The sequence below is a fragment of the Strigops habroptila genome, chromosome 20 (genome assembly GCF_004027225.2).
Source record: "Strigops habroptila isolate Jane chromosome 20, bStrHab1.2.pri, whole genome shotgun sequence".
Lineage (NCBI taxonomy): Eukaryota > Metazoa > Chordata > Aves > Psittaciformes > Psittacidae > Strigops > Strigops habroptila.
The window spans coordinates 3,236,980-3,253,287 of record NC_044296.2 but is presented as its reverse complement, the minus strand read 5'-3'; the positions used below and the strand labels follow the sequence as shown (position 1 = coordinate 3,253,287).

Here is a 16,308-nt window from a genome sequence, read left to right as displayed (position 1 = left end):
GACAGTATGCAACAATCACAGATCTCCGTTTCCAGGAGAGATTTTAGTGCTTTGATATTAATGGTCACATTTAAATTGAAGCATGAAGCGCCACCAATCACACCAGCAATGGTTTAGTTCTGCTTCAAGTGCTGCACTCGTACAACCAGGAGCAACGCTGTAGCTTGCTGGGCTGCAGCTATAGAGAAAGTCCAGAGCAAAACAAGATCATTATATGTTTTCATAGAATCATGGAATGGTTTGGGTTGGAAGGGACCTTAAAGCTCATCCAGTTCCGACCCCCTGCCATGGGCAGGGACACCTTCCACTAGAGCAGGTTGCTCCAAGCCCCTGTGTCCAACCTGGCCTTGAACACTGCCAGGGATGGGGCAGCCACAGCTTCTCTGGGCACCCTGTGCCAGCGCCTCAGCACCCTCACAGGGAAGAACTTCTGCCTCAGAGCTCATCTCAATCTCCCTCCTTTCAGTTTAGCAGCACCTCTTCAGATCTCTAGTCCCTTTGGCACTTACCCCTCCAGCCCTAATGAGCTTGCGTCTGAATTCCTTGGTGGGGTTGTTGAAAGTCAGCTTCTCACAGCGAAGGTGGTTCACAGGTGGATTTCCCTCCAAATTTAAGAACAGGTCGTACGTGAAACAAACTTTTTTCGGCTCCTCCTAGAAACAAGACAGACTTTGGGAAAAGGGAAGAAGTCTGGCAAGCACCCTAAGTCAGAGGACTCACAGTCACTCCTGAAAATCCCAAATAAGCCACTAAGTGTTGCACTCAGAATTTTTCACCATGAGATCAGAGGGATAGAAATTAAACTCTTTGTCCCTGAAGTTAACATATTGTTCATCAGAAACTCAGACATGGCTTTTCACTGCAAAAGCAACACATGGACAAGGATACTGACAACAACTGTCTGTTTAAAACCATTCCAGTCTTCTGAAGAAAGCAGATTCACAAGCCATATCCACTCTTCGGTTTTCACTGAAATCCAGGTCCTGTCTCCTTTGGGAAGCAACTGAACTATAAGTATAAATATTAAGAAAAGCATAATCCTTTATTTAGAGAAGGAACAATTTCTGAACTCACAGGAACTCTGTGAGTACCGAAAAAAGATTAAAAGCAACAGTAAAAGGATGACTTGTTTTGTAAAATCCTTTCAATATGCATATTGCAGGGGCTGAACGGGAAGATATCCTGGGCTTTTGAACTTTCCAAGGGCACTTTCACTGGAGTTTGTATGCGTGTTGGGGATCATCTGCGCCTCACTGATTTTGCTCCACCTGCCACAGCAACACTCTGCATTTGCAGTACAGAACGGAAGAAAGCTTTTCCCTTCCCCCCCCCAAATTGCAAATCTTGCGTATTACTGGTGTATGACAAATATTGAGATGGTATTTCCTGGGATTATCTTGTATTCTGCATTTCAAGATGAAAACTCAGTATGTGGCAAACGAGACTCTCCTGTGAACCACGCAGAGCCTTACAGTACGCTCGGTATTTACATGAATGCATCCCACATGCCTCATTCAATGCGCAACATCAAGCAGCTGCACAGCAGTCTTTTCCAGAATTCATATCCAGCAGCTTGATTTCCTGGTGTAGTTGCATTGTTGTGTGGGAACAGGCCCTGCAGGCTCCCAGCCCAGGCCATTAGATTTGCTGAAAATAGGTTGGAGCGTCAAACGGCTTCAGACCACACTGATTCCTGCTGGTTGCTTGGTGGATACTAACGGCCCTAAAGAAGCCATTTCTTGTACAAACTATACCTCTAATAATAAAAAGTGTAGTAACCACACCTGGTTTACATCAAAATCTGTACCCTGAGCTCACCTGGGAGTAGAGGTTTTGGCTCCTCACTCCCCAAACGCAGGCACATACACACCAAAAGTCTCACATTAACCAGCAAGAACACGCTATCAACACAAGCGTCTTCAGACCCTCTTGGAAAAGTCCTGACGAATTCCCACATACTTCAAAGGGTTCAATGTCTACTGAGATGATGGGAAGAAAAAGGAAAATACTTGCCAAATCCACTGCCTGATCATTTTCCCTTCTCTATGACCGTTCTCATTAACTGAATCATTAGCGAGCTCTGCATGTGCGCACTTACGCTGGAGTTCAAACAGCAGCTGCAGAGGGTCCCTCAAAGTCTAATAAACTTAAATGAAGGATGAACAGGAATCCAAATGTGGCCTAAGAACTGTTTCTAAAATGCTTTTCCTAATTTACAACAGAGTAAATTGATCTTGGATATATTAGCAAAAGCAGGCTTTAGTCAGAAGCTGTTATGCCATCACATTATCAGAGCTCTGCTTCGGCATTTCCCTGTTTGCCTGCAGAGCAGCAGAGGGGCAGCAGATTCCTTTCTCTTTTATCTTAAGGATGCCATTTATTATTTTTTTTTAATAGAGATTCAAAAGCAGAGAAGCTCCCAAATATTTATTGTACCTCTGTTGAAGAGTTCCCACTTTTTGTGAAATTAAGACAATTTTTCAATGTGATTTTTCTCCAACTCAGAGATCACAACCGCCCTGGGAACCGAGCCCTGGCCAAGTACCATGATCATTAAAATACCCTTTGTATCGCCTCAGGCCATCAGAAGCCCCCCCCAAGAGAACAGTTAAGATTACAGCACTCCTAAAAGAACCAGTACAAAAGTCTCAAAGCAAAAAGCTGCAAATAAACATTCTTTCCTTTACTGCCTTTACTGCCCAGCTAATGATTACAGCTCAAGACACTCCAAAGCTTAATCCATCCGGTCCTCGCTAAAAGGTTCTTCCCTCCAAACAACCATCAAGGAGGGGGAAGAAAAGGGGGAGAAAGGAGGAAAAGAAAAAAAAAGAAATCCAAGGAAAATCTCTCTCCATTGACCTGGACCTACACATCCTCTAACTTGCAATGGAAAGCCACACTGAATCCACAGCACTGCACTTCAAAGCTTTCCCAAATAACATGTTGGGATCTGCACATCCTGCTGCTTGGAGGTGCAATAGGTCCAGGCAGTGTGTTTCATACTGCAACAGCACTCTACATACTCCTGCTTGAGCAGCAACTATATGCACAAGTCAAGCTTTAGTCTTAGATGATTCCACCTTCTGATACTAAACCCTTGATGCCAACAAGCAAAACTGAAAAGGTAAGAGACCTCCTGTCTGTGGATGTTTTGTTGCTCTCTGAGACCATAAGCTTTTCTAAAGGGCCTCACTTCCAGGAAAGGCTGTAGAAAGGATGGATCACATCCATTCTAACTGGTAGATACTGAAGTTACTTAGATTAAAATTCAGTGGTGACTCTGGACATAAAATGGTTAACTTGGTACAGGACCTCTCAACAAGCCACCTTAAAAGCTCAGTTTGAATGTGCCCCTTAAACCTCCCGGTGCCAGAGAAGTAAACTACAAGCGTGGACCACAAAGCTGGGGCCACGCTTTGATTTGCAGCCGCTGTAAACTTCCCTCCATCCAGTGACTCCCCCCCTCCACCTCCCATCCCCAAAGCTGAGCACATTAAGCTTTATTTTTACTGTTCTCCAGCTTCCTGTCTGCAGCGATGGCCACTGCACTGGTAGGAAGGCTGAAGCTGCTTTCTTTTTGTTCTGAAGTAATGGGTTAAAGTTCTTTTGGCACTTTTCAGAAGAGGAGGAATTTTTCTAAGTCTTTTGTTAAAATTTCCTTGTCCTGTTTTTAAGGCAGGGTGTGCCCTTTGCCACTTGACACAAATCAAAAGCATTTCACTGGTAGCGTGTGCATAAAGCTCATAAATCACTTTTAGAAAGCCATAAACCAAAATTATCTACAAAAATCTAGCACACCAAGGAAGCAGACTCATGGTTATTCAATAACTACAACATCCAGCACTACTTCCCTTTTGCCATAGATCCAGCCTGACAGAGTCATTTATCCGCCTGTAGAAATGAAACCCCCTTTCCAGGCTCGTACAACCCGTTTGACTGGTCCACCACCCACTTCCAGACAGGACAGTTAAAAGTGAAGAGCACAATAGTCATTTTCTGAAGCAAGTAGTCTTATGTTGCACTCTCAGCCCATGAAACACCCTTATCTTTTTTCTGAGATCCTGCAGGGTTATGTACGACATAGAACAGCATTTTGGAACGCTCCCCCCATCTGAAGCTCATGACTTGGGTTGAAAATTAGGCAAATATACTCACTGCTCAAAGACAAGCATTTAGTAACCCACTAGCTCTCACAAATACATGCTATGACACTAGCAAGGCCGGCTGTGAAGATGCGATGTTTGATAACTCTTCCTCACCAGGCACTGGGATCTATTCAGCATATGCAGATGCCTATGGATGTGCCATGCTGAGAAGAGTCTGCTCAGACAGAAAAATGGATAAACTGATAATGTGTGTAAGTTTAGGACACAAAAAGGTAAAAAAGGGATTCCCCACTCATCAGCAGCACAAAGAAAGTGCTGCAGGTTTGGTAAAACAACACAGACCTAAAAAATGTGAGCAACTCATGCTTCCATTGACAAAGTGACACAGTTTACTACTTGCATATATTTCTCAATAAATACAGGTTAAAGTTACTCCCCCTTTCCTCCAACCTGTGCAGACCCCTCCCCTGATAACACAGCAATTGGTTAGGTAAAATCAAATGTCTCATGGAAGAAGAGGCTCTTCAGCCACCTTCCTTAGAGTATTTCATAGCCAACACCCTCCCAAGGGTACAGGTTGGTTCTAACTGACCCCAAGTGTCATCCACCCTGCCCAATGTACAACGCAACTTGATGTCTCCATCAAGTTCCTACTTCAAAACACAGATAATTTTTCCCTTCTCCCATACTTTTCCATGTATTTTCTATATCACACCTATAAATGCTGCAGAAGAGGTAAAACATGCAGGTTATTATTTTGAACCTATCTGGAAAAAGCAAACAGATTTGTCTGCTTTCTTTGCCTATCTCCCTTTTCACTAATAGGAAAAGCCCACGTTCCAGGTATCCATTATGTAAATACTGGAAGCCTTTTATCTCCAGCACTGGAACTGGGAGGTAGTATCTTTAGAGAGACTTAAATACAATCATCTGCCTTGTATCAGAACAGTATTAAAATACACTAGACCTTTTAGCTTCTGTTGGGAGGGGGGACTGATCTAATCTGATTAGGATGCCAAAAAATGTAACAGGGGATGAATACCAAAATCATACCTGTATTGCAGCCTCCAGATTACAACACATGCCACAACAAGAGATGTGTTTGGAGACAACAATGAGGCCATGAAAAAAGCCTCCAGACTGTTGAAATTGAGAAGGGGAGAGGGAAAAAGAAGAGCAGCAGAGAAACAGCAATACATTTATTGTACCCAGTTTGTATTGATTCAAGCACCAGAAGCCACTAACAGCAGCCCTCATTACAGGAACACAAAGGATTTAAACACCAAAATAGCATACTAACATTTTCATTCCAACAATCCCAAATGATCTGTTGTCATTAGTCAGCCGTGCTTTATTGTCCAACCTGCTGAGACTCAGCCATTTCTTCTTCTAGCAGGCTAGGTTCTACCAGGCCACCAAAATCAAATGGACCTGTGCAGGCCACTGTGACCCTGGAGAGCTCAGATATACAAACTGCCCAGGTTCACAGCAATATTCAAAATACATGTTCTGTAATTCAAATTACAACGCTGAGAAAACACCTACTTATTGAGGAACTGAATTACAGCACAGGAAGGACAAGCACATGCCCACAAGGCACAACTGTGTTTGCAGAGGACAAGAACAGGCTCTTGCACCTCCTTTAATACTCTGCTGATGCTTCCCTGCCAGACAGAAAGGCAGCAAAAAGCTTCAGTGGGGCCAGGAGACTCCTACTCCCAACAGGCAAACAACAAGAGAGTACTCCAACACAAAGAGTTAATGGGCAGTGTTATGCAAAGTTGCCTGATGAAGTTCATTAAAACCATTCTTAAGCCACTCTTAGTAAAACTGTTCCTTTGCAGTGAACAGGCCCGTGTTTCTTTAGGCAAAGCAAAGCATACACTGGCTCTGACAACCACTATTTATCATCCTAGTAACAAATTAGAACAGGGAAAGGAAACAGCTAAGAAAGGAGGATTAAAGTGTGGAAAAAAAAACTTCCAGCCAACCATGGCAAAGATCAGCCTCCACAGATTAGTTCACTCCCTCTTTAAATCCTTTCTCTTCTCACCTTTACACAGCTAAAATGCTTTGATAAACAAAGCCCAAAGCCTTTAGGACTCTTGTTTCAAGCGAGAGGACACACATCAACAGAAACGTGCTAGAATGTGGGGAGCATATGGCCAGAAAGACCCCCCAGCTCCTCCTGCCCAGCCACCCACCACACAGCACGTTCTCCCCGACCCCAGAACCAACCCGTGACAGCTACTTGAAAAGAGTTACTCAGGGATGAGTCCCAAATGCTGTAATTGATTCAGGCAAATTCAGAACAATATATGCTCCACGCACAACAGCTGATCCTCACCAGTGTCAACAGGTTTACAAAGATCAGAGTGAACATATGGTCTCAAAGTAGTGAAGACTTTTATTTATCTGGTGCTTTAATGTCACTTTCTTTAATGCAGGAGAAAACAGGCTGTATTCGAAGCCTTTGCCATTCCTCTTCCTCCTCCTTCTGATTCTTTTTCATATCTACAATATCCCAGCCTTTGCTTATCTTTTGTCTTTGTGTTTCTATCTTTGCAGAAGTATTTACCTCTTGCACTTCCTTCAACTGCACTTACTCAAAAGAATTACGGCTCTTAATATTTCAAGATGGCATTAGCACCAGGCAATCGTGGTCAGAGGAGCCAAATTCTTCACATCCTCAGGCAGCTTCTAAGCTTCCAGCAATCCTAAGTACCACACTTGGCTTCCAAATGTGCAGAGAACACAACATTTGCTGACATAAGGATGGAAAAAATACTCTTTTAAGCAGCAAAAGCAAATTTCAAGCAACCTCAGCACAGTTCATGTATTTCAAGCTCATGGTTGAACCTGGGAACGTGTCTGTTCAAATGACGTGCTGGAAGACAGACGCTATCACGTTTTCCCTCAGCCATCTCTTGCCTCAAGTTAATAATAGGAAGTGCACTCAAACTCCTGAATTAGTCAATTTGTCCATCAGCTTAGAAGCAGGAAAGAACTCCATAATGCAGGCATGTCAAAAGGAGAGTAAAGAGGGTGTTTTGAAGATCTGTAGCTTTTAAAACAAGTCTGCAGCTAAACCTGCTGCATTCTATTCATTTTCCATGTTTCTGAAGACCAAAATGCCAAAATCAAACCATCTTCTCCTAAATGAACAGCTACTCTCATTGTTTCCACTAAGAAGAGAGACCACCTATTTCCCTTACTTATAAAAGGCATCCTATCCCTAAGGCTAGAAAGAGCAACTACAGAGTCACGTGTGTACGGGAACAATGAGAAGCGATGACCCCGGTGGGTGGGAAACCAAGTGAGATTCAGAAAAGCTGCTGGTTCCATATTCTGTGAGGAGCACACAAATACAAGGGACTGAGAGAAAGAAAACACGAAGGCAGGTGATGGTCAATGCAAACAAGTACACCTACAACAAAATACAGGAGAGGCAGAAATGAGGGCGAGAGATTTGAGGACCTGTGAAAGACAAAGGCATTGGATTCCTGCAGTGAAAAGGTAAGTGTGAGAGAAGATTGAGTGAAGAAAGGAAGGGAAAATGGAAGGCAAGAGTAGAAATAAAACATAGTTCAGCCACCGCAGCCATCAGAGATTCCCCTTACAAGAAACCAGAGTGGAGAAGATCATAGTTTTTGGTCAGGAATGAAAAGGTAGATTTTGAACCTGAATTAAGCCAACATCCAGTGCAGATGAAGGCTTTCCTGATTTCCATACAAAACCTCAGAAAAGCCACCAGAAGTCAAACTACTTTTAAGCTTTTTGAGTTTTTTGTGCATTTTTCTGCACTCAAGTCATAGCTTTCAGTGTTTGCCAAAAAGCTGCTTCTATCAACAGCTTCCATCCCTTACCCTCTAACTGTCTTCACCTCCTTTTGGCTTATCTCACCCCCCCAAAAGAAAGTTGAGGGCAAAGTGTTCCCAGGTTTAGAAGACAAGTCTTCTTGTGGTTCAGTCTCATTATTTGGTTTATTACTCAGACTTATAAAGTGGGGGTAGAGCTATGTGGTAGGCCAAAAACCAAACTAAAATGTGAGTAATTCACAAAACACCATGGCCAGGAGAATATTCTGTGTTAGACTGAGGCGAGAATGAAACGATAGATGTGTTTGTGGGAGCTACAAGGGAAAAGATTTCAGGAAGTTAAATAGAATTACGCTGTTCTATGTGGTCTGCTGTCAACAAAGCCAGGGGAATGGCTCGTGCTTGGAGGGTTGAGGGGCAGGGGGTGAGGTCATACAGTGTGGTGATGTGGCTTAATGGGTAAATTCTCCGTTTATCTGAGTTCCCTCTTAGGGATAAGAAGCAGAATATTTAATCAAAACCAGAAAGATTCAGTATTCATGTTTAAGAAAACAAATTAACCCAAACTGAATTAATATGAACACAAGTGTCCAAATCCATATTTTCATAACCTTCTTCGAACCATGTAGCGTGTGACCTCTGCGGCAAGACTCAAAGCAAGCAATAAATCCCAAATTTTAACTTGCATATACTTGCTGGCAATGCATCTTAAGATTTCAAATATTCAGTGTTTTCTTTTTGGAAGAGTACTGAATCAGAACAATATTTTTTAACACAGATGTAAATACTTGTTTGTCTTGGACCTATACAAATTTTATACCTGTACAGTTAATTTAATAAGACTGCAAATAAAAAAGACCTGATTTAATATATTGACAGCCAACAGGATTTACAAATGTTTATAAAATCTGTGATTTATGTTTATTTGCATAAAATATTTTCAACTGCTTTAGCATTATCCATGCTAGAGAAGCTTCTTGCATGTGGTACAATGTGTTCAGGATCTCTAGGACCACCAAACTGTCCTGATATTACCTTTCTATACAATTCCATTTCTGCCAAAAGCTTTCTTTTGAAGTCTGGCAGGAGCTTCCAACTCCCAGTTAAATTCTATTTATTAGACTAATAAAAAACACACACATATAAAACAGTCACATAATTTAGAGTTTTTCTGTCAGGCAGTTTCAGGCTCTGGCACAACTCAAAACAATTAGAAGACCAGAAATCAGATTCTACCTTATTTTTGAAGTACACTTCAATGGGCATAATGAAGCCTGCGTAGCCAGACTCCTCCACTTTGTAAGGGGGCTCCTTGCACACTGAAAAGAGAACAGACAAATGTTAACTTTGACTAGAATGCAACTTAGTATGAGTCAAAAAGGAGTTGCAAGATGAGAAATGTGGCTCTGACAACTCAGGACACATTAAAACACTGACCTTTGTGAAAAAAAAAGCCCAACAAAATAAGATGGTGGGCACAGGCTTAGCTAGGAACATGAAAATCTGTTCTTAGCTCCTCCCATGGAAAGGAAACATAAAACACTCCATGCCAGAGCCTGGGCGAGAGTCTTCCCCCCCCTTTTGCAGGGAGATACAATTACATTGCTGTGCTGGTGCACAACAATGCGAACTGCCACTTAAAGCCATCTTGTATTAAAAATAAAAAAGGCAAAGACCCAAAAGGTGGGATTCGGAACACCATGGAAAGGTAAAATGTACTTTATGTCCGTATTTCTTAATCAAAACACTCCACCATGCAAGTGGAATTTTCTTCCCCTTGAAATGCTCTCCTGCAATGCTCAATCTTCATAATTACCTAACGGCCACAGCACAAGCTGCCTCATCGAGAGGCTGCACCAAACCTGAAGGGCAGGTTGGCACTGCTATTTATTCCACACACAAGGAAGCAGGGAGAGGTTAAACAGTTTGCTGCTAAGGTCACGGTGCAGCTTACGGCAGAAACATCCATTACAAAAGTTAATCTCGTCTAAGAAATTAAGCTGCTTCCTGCCTCAGTTCCCCCTGCCCTCCTACTTGTTGTCTCCTCATGCTACCGAACCCTTCTCATCACCTACCACTGCATTTCAGCACAGCGACAGCCCACGTGAAGGGCTCTGGGATCACTTATTAGCATCTATCTGCCAGAAGAAACATGAGACCAACAGAGAGATTCTCCCCCTCAAGAACCAGATGCAGTTGCATATAATTTATGCACCACAATATATGTAAATAAAGTCAATTAAGTAATTAGAGGAATTCAGTGCAAATCTTTTTACTTTCTCTAAAGAATCCCAAGTAATTAATATGATTAGGAAACAGTACCTCAAACCTGAAAAGCACACAAATTATCATCCTTTGATGTAGCTACATTATCCCAGCTCAAAGCACTTCTACCATCACCGAGGTGCTAGGAAGCAGTACTCAAAATTCTACTGTGAAAAAAAGAGCGCATCTAAAAATAATTAATATCTCTAGACTTGCTTTAACTTGAATCTCATGTAAGCAGCGTATAATTTAGGGGGGAAAGCCCCAAAGAACAGCGCCAATATGGCAGCAGGAAACTTCAGACTATCAGCCAAGCAGCCTTTGTTCCTTTGCTGCTCTATTCAAAGGAATTAAAGCTACTACACAAGCAATCTGCTTGCAGCACAAGCCTACCTTCCCCTATAGATTCTGCTCCAAGTAAGAGCAAACCACCTGAAGAAACCCTTCAGGTAGATCTAGAAATAGTGTGCATCCGCCATAGCATTTCTGTACAACCCAGGCACACTCTGGTCAAAAGCAAGCTGGCACTAGCAGCAAGTTTAAGAAACGACAGCTAAGAGATGGGGAAAAAACTTACCTTTAAAGGTAAGTGATATGGCAACTGACTGAGCAAAGACCACGTACTATCCCAACACAGTTGTTTGTAATAAAGTAATTACAGCAGATGACAAGAATTGTGGCACAGCAGATTGTCACTTTTATTCTATAAATTAGCTTTCAGCTCAGGATTGCGTTTGCTGATCATACATCAGTTTTACTACATCAATTTGAAGAAGATACTAACAACATACAGACTAGATTTACATCCTTATGAGCTGAAAACTTCTGAGCTCTTTTCCACTGTGGGCTCTCACAAGCATGAACATAGTACGTAGCCCTAAGACATCCTGCGTGACCAACAGTCTTCCAATGAAATATTTCAAAGAATGCACACTGCAAAGTGATGAGCAAAGAGAAACACTCTGGGGCAGCCAGAATTCCTCCTAACACTACAGATCAACACTGCAGATGGAGTTACACAATCTTAAGCAGATCTCACTCTGTGCTGCTGCTGAAAAGGGCAATTCCTGCTCTTCCACCTCAACCATGTGCTCCTGCTGCCCCGTGCCAAGAATAAGGTTCATGCTGCTGCACAGGCAGAAAGAGCAAAGAATGGATCAGCAGAAAGTTAACACTACAGTTTGTACACTCTCCTCAACCATGCTGACTGCACAGTGCCTGCACACATCCATGACGCTGGAACCTACAGCCAATGGCAAAGAGACCATCACCCCTTTGGCATCATTGATTTCTGCTGGATTTAATGCTACCTGAACAGGCACCTACAATTAGAAACTGCAAGAAGTCAACACACTCCAGCATGATCCTGGGCTGCACCCCCAGAGTGTGAGCAGCAGGTCGAGGGAGGGGATTCTCCCCCTCTGCTGCACTCTCAGGAAACCCCCCCTGCAGTCCTGATCCAGCTCTGGGGCAACAGCACAAGAGGGACGTGGAGCTGCTGGAGCGAGGCCAGAGGAGGCCACGGGGCTGCTGCGAGGGCTGGAGCAGCTCTGCTCTGGAGCCAGGCTGAGAGAGCTGGGCTGGGGCAGCCTGGAGAAGAGAAGGCTCCTGAAGGGGAGGCCTTAGAGCAGCTCCAGTGTCTAAAGGGGCTCCAGGAAACCTGGAGAGGGGCGTTGGACAAGGGCCTGTAGGGACAGGACAAGGGGAATGGCTTTAACCTGCCAGATGGGAGATTGAGATGAGCTCTTAGGCAGAAGTTCTTCCCTGTGAGGGTGCTGAGGCGCTGGCACAGGGTGCCCAGAAAAGCTGTGGCTGCCCCATCCCTGGCAGTGTTCAAGGCCAGGTTGGACACAGGGGCTTGGAGCAACTTGCTCTAGTGGAAGGTGTTCCTGCCCATGGCAGGGGCTTGGAACTGGATGAGCTTTAAGGTCCCTTCCAATCCAAACCACTCTGTGATCCTTTGTTTCTATGTATGTAAGCCCAGTATTTAAGAATCTCTCACCTATCACACTCTTCCAGCTTTTGTTAGCGAATATTAATAAATCAAACACATCTTTCCCATTCTGTAACATGAATTATCTTCCGCTGTCACTAAGTGTCTTGAGAACCTGCATGTAGTAATGCTTAAATAAGAGAAAGCACCTCACCTCCAGCCCTTTCATCTGAAGAAAGGTCCCATTCGTCCTGACCTTCCTCAAACAAAGACAGTAAAGGTTACAGCTGAAACGTACACAGCGTACATTTTGCTCCTCTTTCAGAGGGTATTTTACAGAAAAGTGTCATTCTGAGACAACCCTGACTTGCACAACGCTCTTTCAGACAGAGGGAAGTAACCAAATAACTCATTTTCAGAAACGCACTCACCTCGCTTGGGTTTGGGGAAGCTCTCATGGAGCCGAAAGACCACGCGTTCCACAAAGTGCTGGATGTCGCACTGCTCCGGGCCACGGACAAACACCATCCAGTCATGAGTGAAGCCCTCGGTGGTGGGCTTCTTCCGCAGTTGGGCTCGGTGCCCCAGCTCCAGTTTTACTTGAACCGTGCACTGGTTTAGAACAGAGGTAAGACCATAAGCAAAATGAAACAGTTTACATGTCATATGCATAATGCTGAGCCCCGCCAACATCACCGCCGGGGAGGAATACAAGAGCCTTCACGGAGAGATTAGTCTCATAGTCAAAAGTACAGGGCTGTGAACAGAAAACGTATCATAAAAATAGCTCCTAGCACTATTTCATACCTATTTTCTTCCTAATATTAGCATTGCAAGGAAAACAGCTTTAGAAGAGGGATAGGTTTATCTGCCTCACTTATTGAAATTGTCAGCTAAGTCCTAATTGCAGAATCGTTATTTCTAGAAAGTGTCAGAGACAGAACTTGATGTTCACAGCTTATAGAATTCACAGCACTGACAGAAAATTAATGTTAAACCAGGAAAAATTAGATCATGAATTGGTGGTTTATGATATTCTCTAGAACATGTAATCCATTAGAATAAAACCATGATGCTCCTTCTAGTCTTTTAAATGTATTTTATTAAAGCATTCTCAAAGACCAGGTTACCATGTAGCATGTCTGCACACTACCCAGCACTAAAATGACCTAATTCTGATTTGCGCTCCCAAATCCTCCTCTAATCATTGAATAACAGAGAAAGTGTATTCAATGTCTCACTCAAAGCACAAGAATCACATTAAATGCCTTAAAACCCAGCTTAAATTAACTATGAAGATCCCTGTATTACTGCAGACTGCACAGTCAGAAGAAAGCAAACGGATTAAACACATGTAACAGAGGAAACGCAAACGTGATTCAGACACAAGTTAAAGCAAGCAAATCTTAGGGCAAGATTTGTAGAGACAGGGAGTAACACTGAAGGTATCCGAACACTTATGAATATGTTGTACAAACTAAACCAGCAGCACAGTGATCGCAAACTGAACTCAGCAAAATCCAGCTGCAGCAACTGGAAGCTTATAGAAAAAAAAGGGGCAGTTTTTAGTCCTTCCCCCCCCTTCTTCACCTAAGACTTGAAAATAAGTGTCTTGTTCTTTCCAGCAGTTCTAATTACCACTGAGACAGCATTATTTGTCATTACCTACATTACAGGTGGACACTGAGCCAAGCCAAGGGCATGATGTTAGACAATGCAGAGGGAAAGAGAAAGCTTCCCGAGCTGTACACAAACGTTTCGGATAAGTATAACCCTCATTCTCCCATTGAGGAACTGCAACGAGGAGTATGGCTACAATTAATGCTCCAAAATTCTCTCGCATCTCCAACCTGACACTGGATGGAAACGTGATTTTTCAGAGCATGGTTAATACCTTCTGAAAAAGCGCCTCAATCGCCGTATTCTTTCCTTTGTAAAAAGATCACACAGGAGGTCTACAGGCTACCAGGCATCAAAGCTCGACCTCCCAAATTGCAGTCCAGTTCTAATTTCAACTATAAGCCTTAACACGCTCTTTCAGGCGGTTATATTTATAGCAAAATACCTTCAGCTGCCATCCAACACATCAATTCTAAGTCTCAGGGACAAGCTCACCTAATTAATTGCTTCACTGGTATTACTACCACATTTCTTTAGGTTACCCTTCTCTGCAAGTTCCCTTAGAAGGCCTTTTTTTCCCATTCTGTGCGTTAGGGCTTATCTACACTGGCTCCATCTCGCCTGAATATGAAGGTACAAGGCCGTCTGTTCTCTCATGGTGTATTAAGGAATGAGAAAAGAGGCAAGGTGCGTTTCCCTCCAAGCACGGCAATCTCTCCTCGGGTGGAAGAGCATTATGTGGAGACAGCCTGCCTAAATCCTAAGCTCACGGAGGAGGGGGCTCGCAGGCCTGTTTTATCTGGGATACTTCCCACAGCGTTCACACAAGTGTTCACATAACGGAGCCAGGCTGTTCTGCAGCTTCACGTTATCGATTCCATAATTACCCTTTAAATCCTGCTACCGTTGCCAGTTACTACCCCTCTCCAGAGAGGTGCAAATGACTGTCAGGCTACAAAATCTGCCTTTCTAGCTGAAACGGCTGAGAAATTTTAGCTGAGAAACAGATGGGACTGTGTGGAAAGGAACAGAATTAAAGATAAAAGAGAAGTGTTTAACTGAGAGTGAAAGTTGTACTTGCCACACTCCTCACATATCGGTCCCATTAACCATCGCTATGAATTAAGCCAGAAGTTGAAACACATTTGAAAATAAGATCTCTCAACATAACAAACACCCAAAGCTGCTCCGCTGAAAATGGAGGTTTTCTTTTCCAAGCGTGTCTCTCAACAAAGGGAAATCAGGCTCCTATTCAAACAATTTGTAATAATACAAAGGCGTCTGCTCCTCAACTTCGCAACAAACACTCGGAAGGCTGCGCCGGTTTTTTGTTTGATGTGCTAATTGCCTGAAAGCCGTAACCAGCTCCCCCTCGCCCTGCGGAGGGGCTGATGCCGCGGCCGCCGGGGCTCCCCTCCCGCGCCCCGCTCGCAGGTAACCTGCTCCCGCACACAAAAGGACCGGAGCCCGCCCGCTCGGCATCCCCTCAGGTAAACTTCCAGCCTCCATCCCCGCCCGCTGCGGCACCGCGGCCACCCGCCGGCTACCGGGCGGCTCCCCCCGGGGCGGCGAAGACTTCGCCGGTGGCATTAACCCTTTACACCGCGGAGGAGGGGGGGGGCACCGAGGCCGGCACCACCCCTCCCGCTAAAGAAGCCCGGGCAGGAATTTGCGGGAAATGCTGCTGCCACCCCCCGCCGCGGGCGAGGCTGCAGCGCGGCCGCCCAGGAAGGGGCGAGGGCTGAGCAACCCCCCCTCTAAAAGTGGGTGTGAGGAGGGGGTGTGGGGACGGAAGGGGTGCCTCCCTAGAGCGGGGCGATGCCCCCCAGCACCACCGGGGAATCACCCCCACACTCGGGGGGTTCCCTCCCCGCTGCAGGAGGGGGGGGGACCGGCCCCTCCCCACTCGTGCCCCCCCCCGCCCGGGGGTAGGGGCGGCGCCGAGGGGGGCCTCACGCCCGCAGCGTCGCGGCGGGGCCGCTCCCTCACCTGATTGTCCATGGCTGGGCGCAGCGCCGCGGGCCCCGCTCGCTCGTTCGCTCCCGCCGCGGCGATCCCGCTGGCCGGTCGGCGTGGGGGGTGTCTCTTCCCCCCGGGTCTCTAACCTCCTCTCCGAGCGAGGCCGCTCTCCGTCCCCCCCCACCCCCCTCCCCGCCGCCTCGGCCGCCGCCGCCGCCTCCTCGGTCGCGGCCCCTCACGGCCCCGCCGCCGCCGCTCGCCTCATTGTGTGTCACTCACAGGCAGCAGCCCCGCCACCCCCCCGGCGCCCGCCCCGCGGAACCGGAAACCGACGCCGCCAGAGAGGCACCCGCCCGCCGCCAATAGCCGCGCCGCCTCACGCCTGGAGGCGGGGCTTCCGCCCGGGCGCCGCCGGTACGCCCCGCCTCCGCTTGACGGGCAGGTGCGGCACCCATTGGGCGGCGGGCGGGCTGCCGAAGGGGCGGGGCTAGGGGCGGGGCCCGCGCTGGGTCAAGCGGGGAGTGGGAGGGAGCGCGCCCTCACCGCCTCCCCTGGCCCCCCTCCCCGCGGCGCTGCGGCGTGGCCGGGCCCGCGGCCCCTTCCCGGG

General features: G+C 45.8%; 1 protein-coding gene across 4 annotated transcripts in view; it reads right to left on the bottom strand.

The window, feature by feature from the left end:
- Positions 1-15,998, bottom strand: part of MLLT1 (MLLT1 super elongation complex subunit) — a 32,376-nt gene extending 16,378 nt beyond the window's left edge. For 3 of the 4 annotated variants that reach the window (XR_003994742.2, XM_030509401.2, XM_030509403.2), the window contains exons 1-4: positions 15,732-15,938; positions 12,554-12,734; positions 9,161-9,243; positions 510-653 (exon numbers count right to left, since the gene is read on the bottom strand). Coding sequence is in view for 3 of the 4 variants with exons in the window: in XM_030509401.2 (XP_030365261.1) it covers positions 510-653; positions 9,161-9,243; positions 12,554-12,734; positions 15,732-15,743 (420 nt within the window). In the remaining variant the exon portion in view is untranslated. Of the gene's footprint in view, positions 1-509; positions 654-9,160; positions 9,244-12,553; positions 12,735-15,731 lie in introns of all 4 variants that reach the window. The other variant, XM_030509402.1, reaches the window with a different exon arrangement.
- Positions 15,999-16,308: the final 310 nt, after the last annotated feature.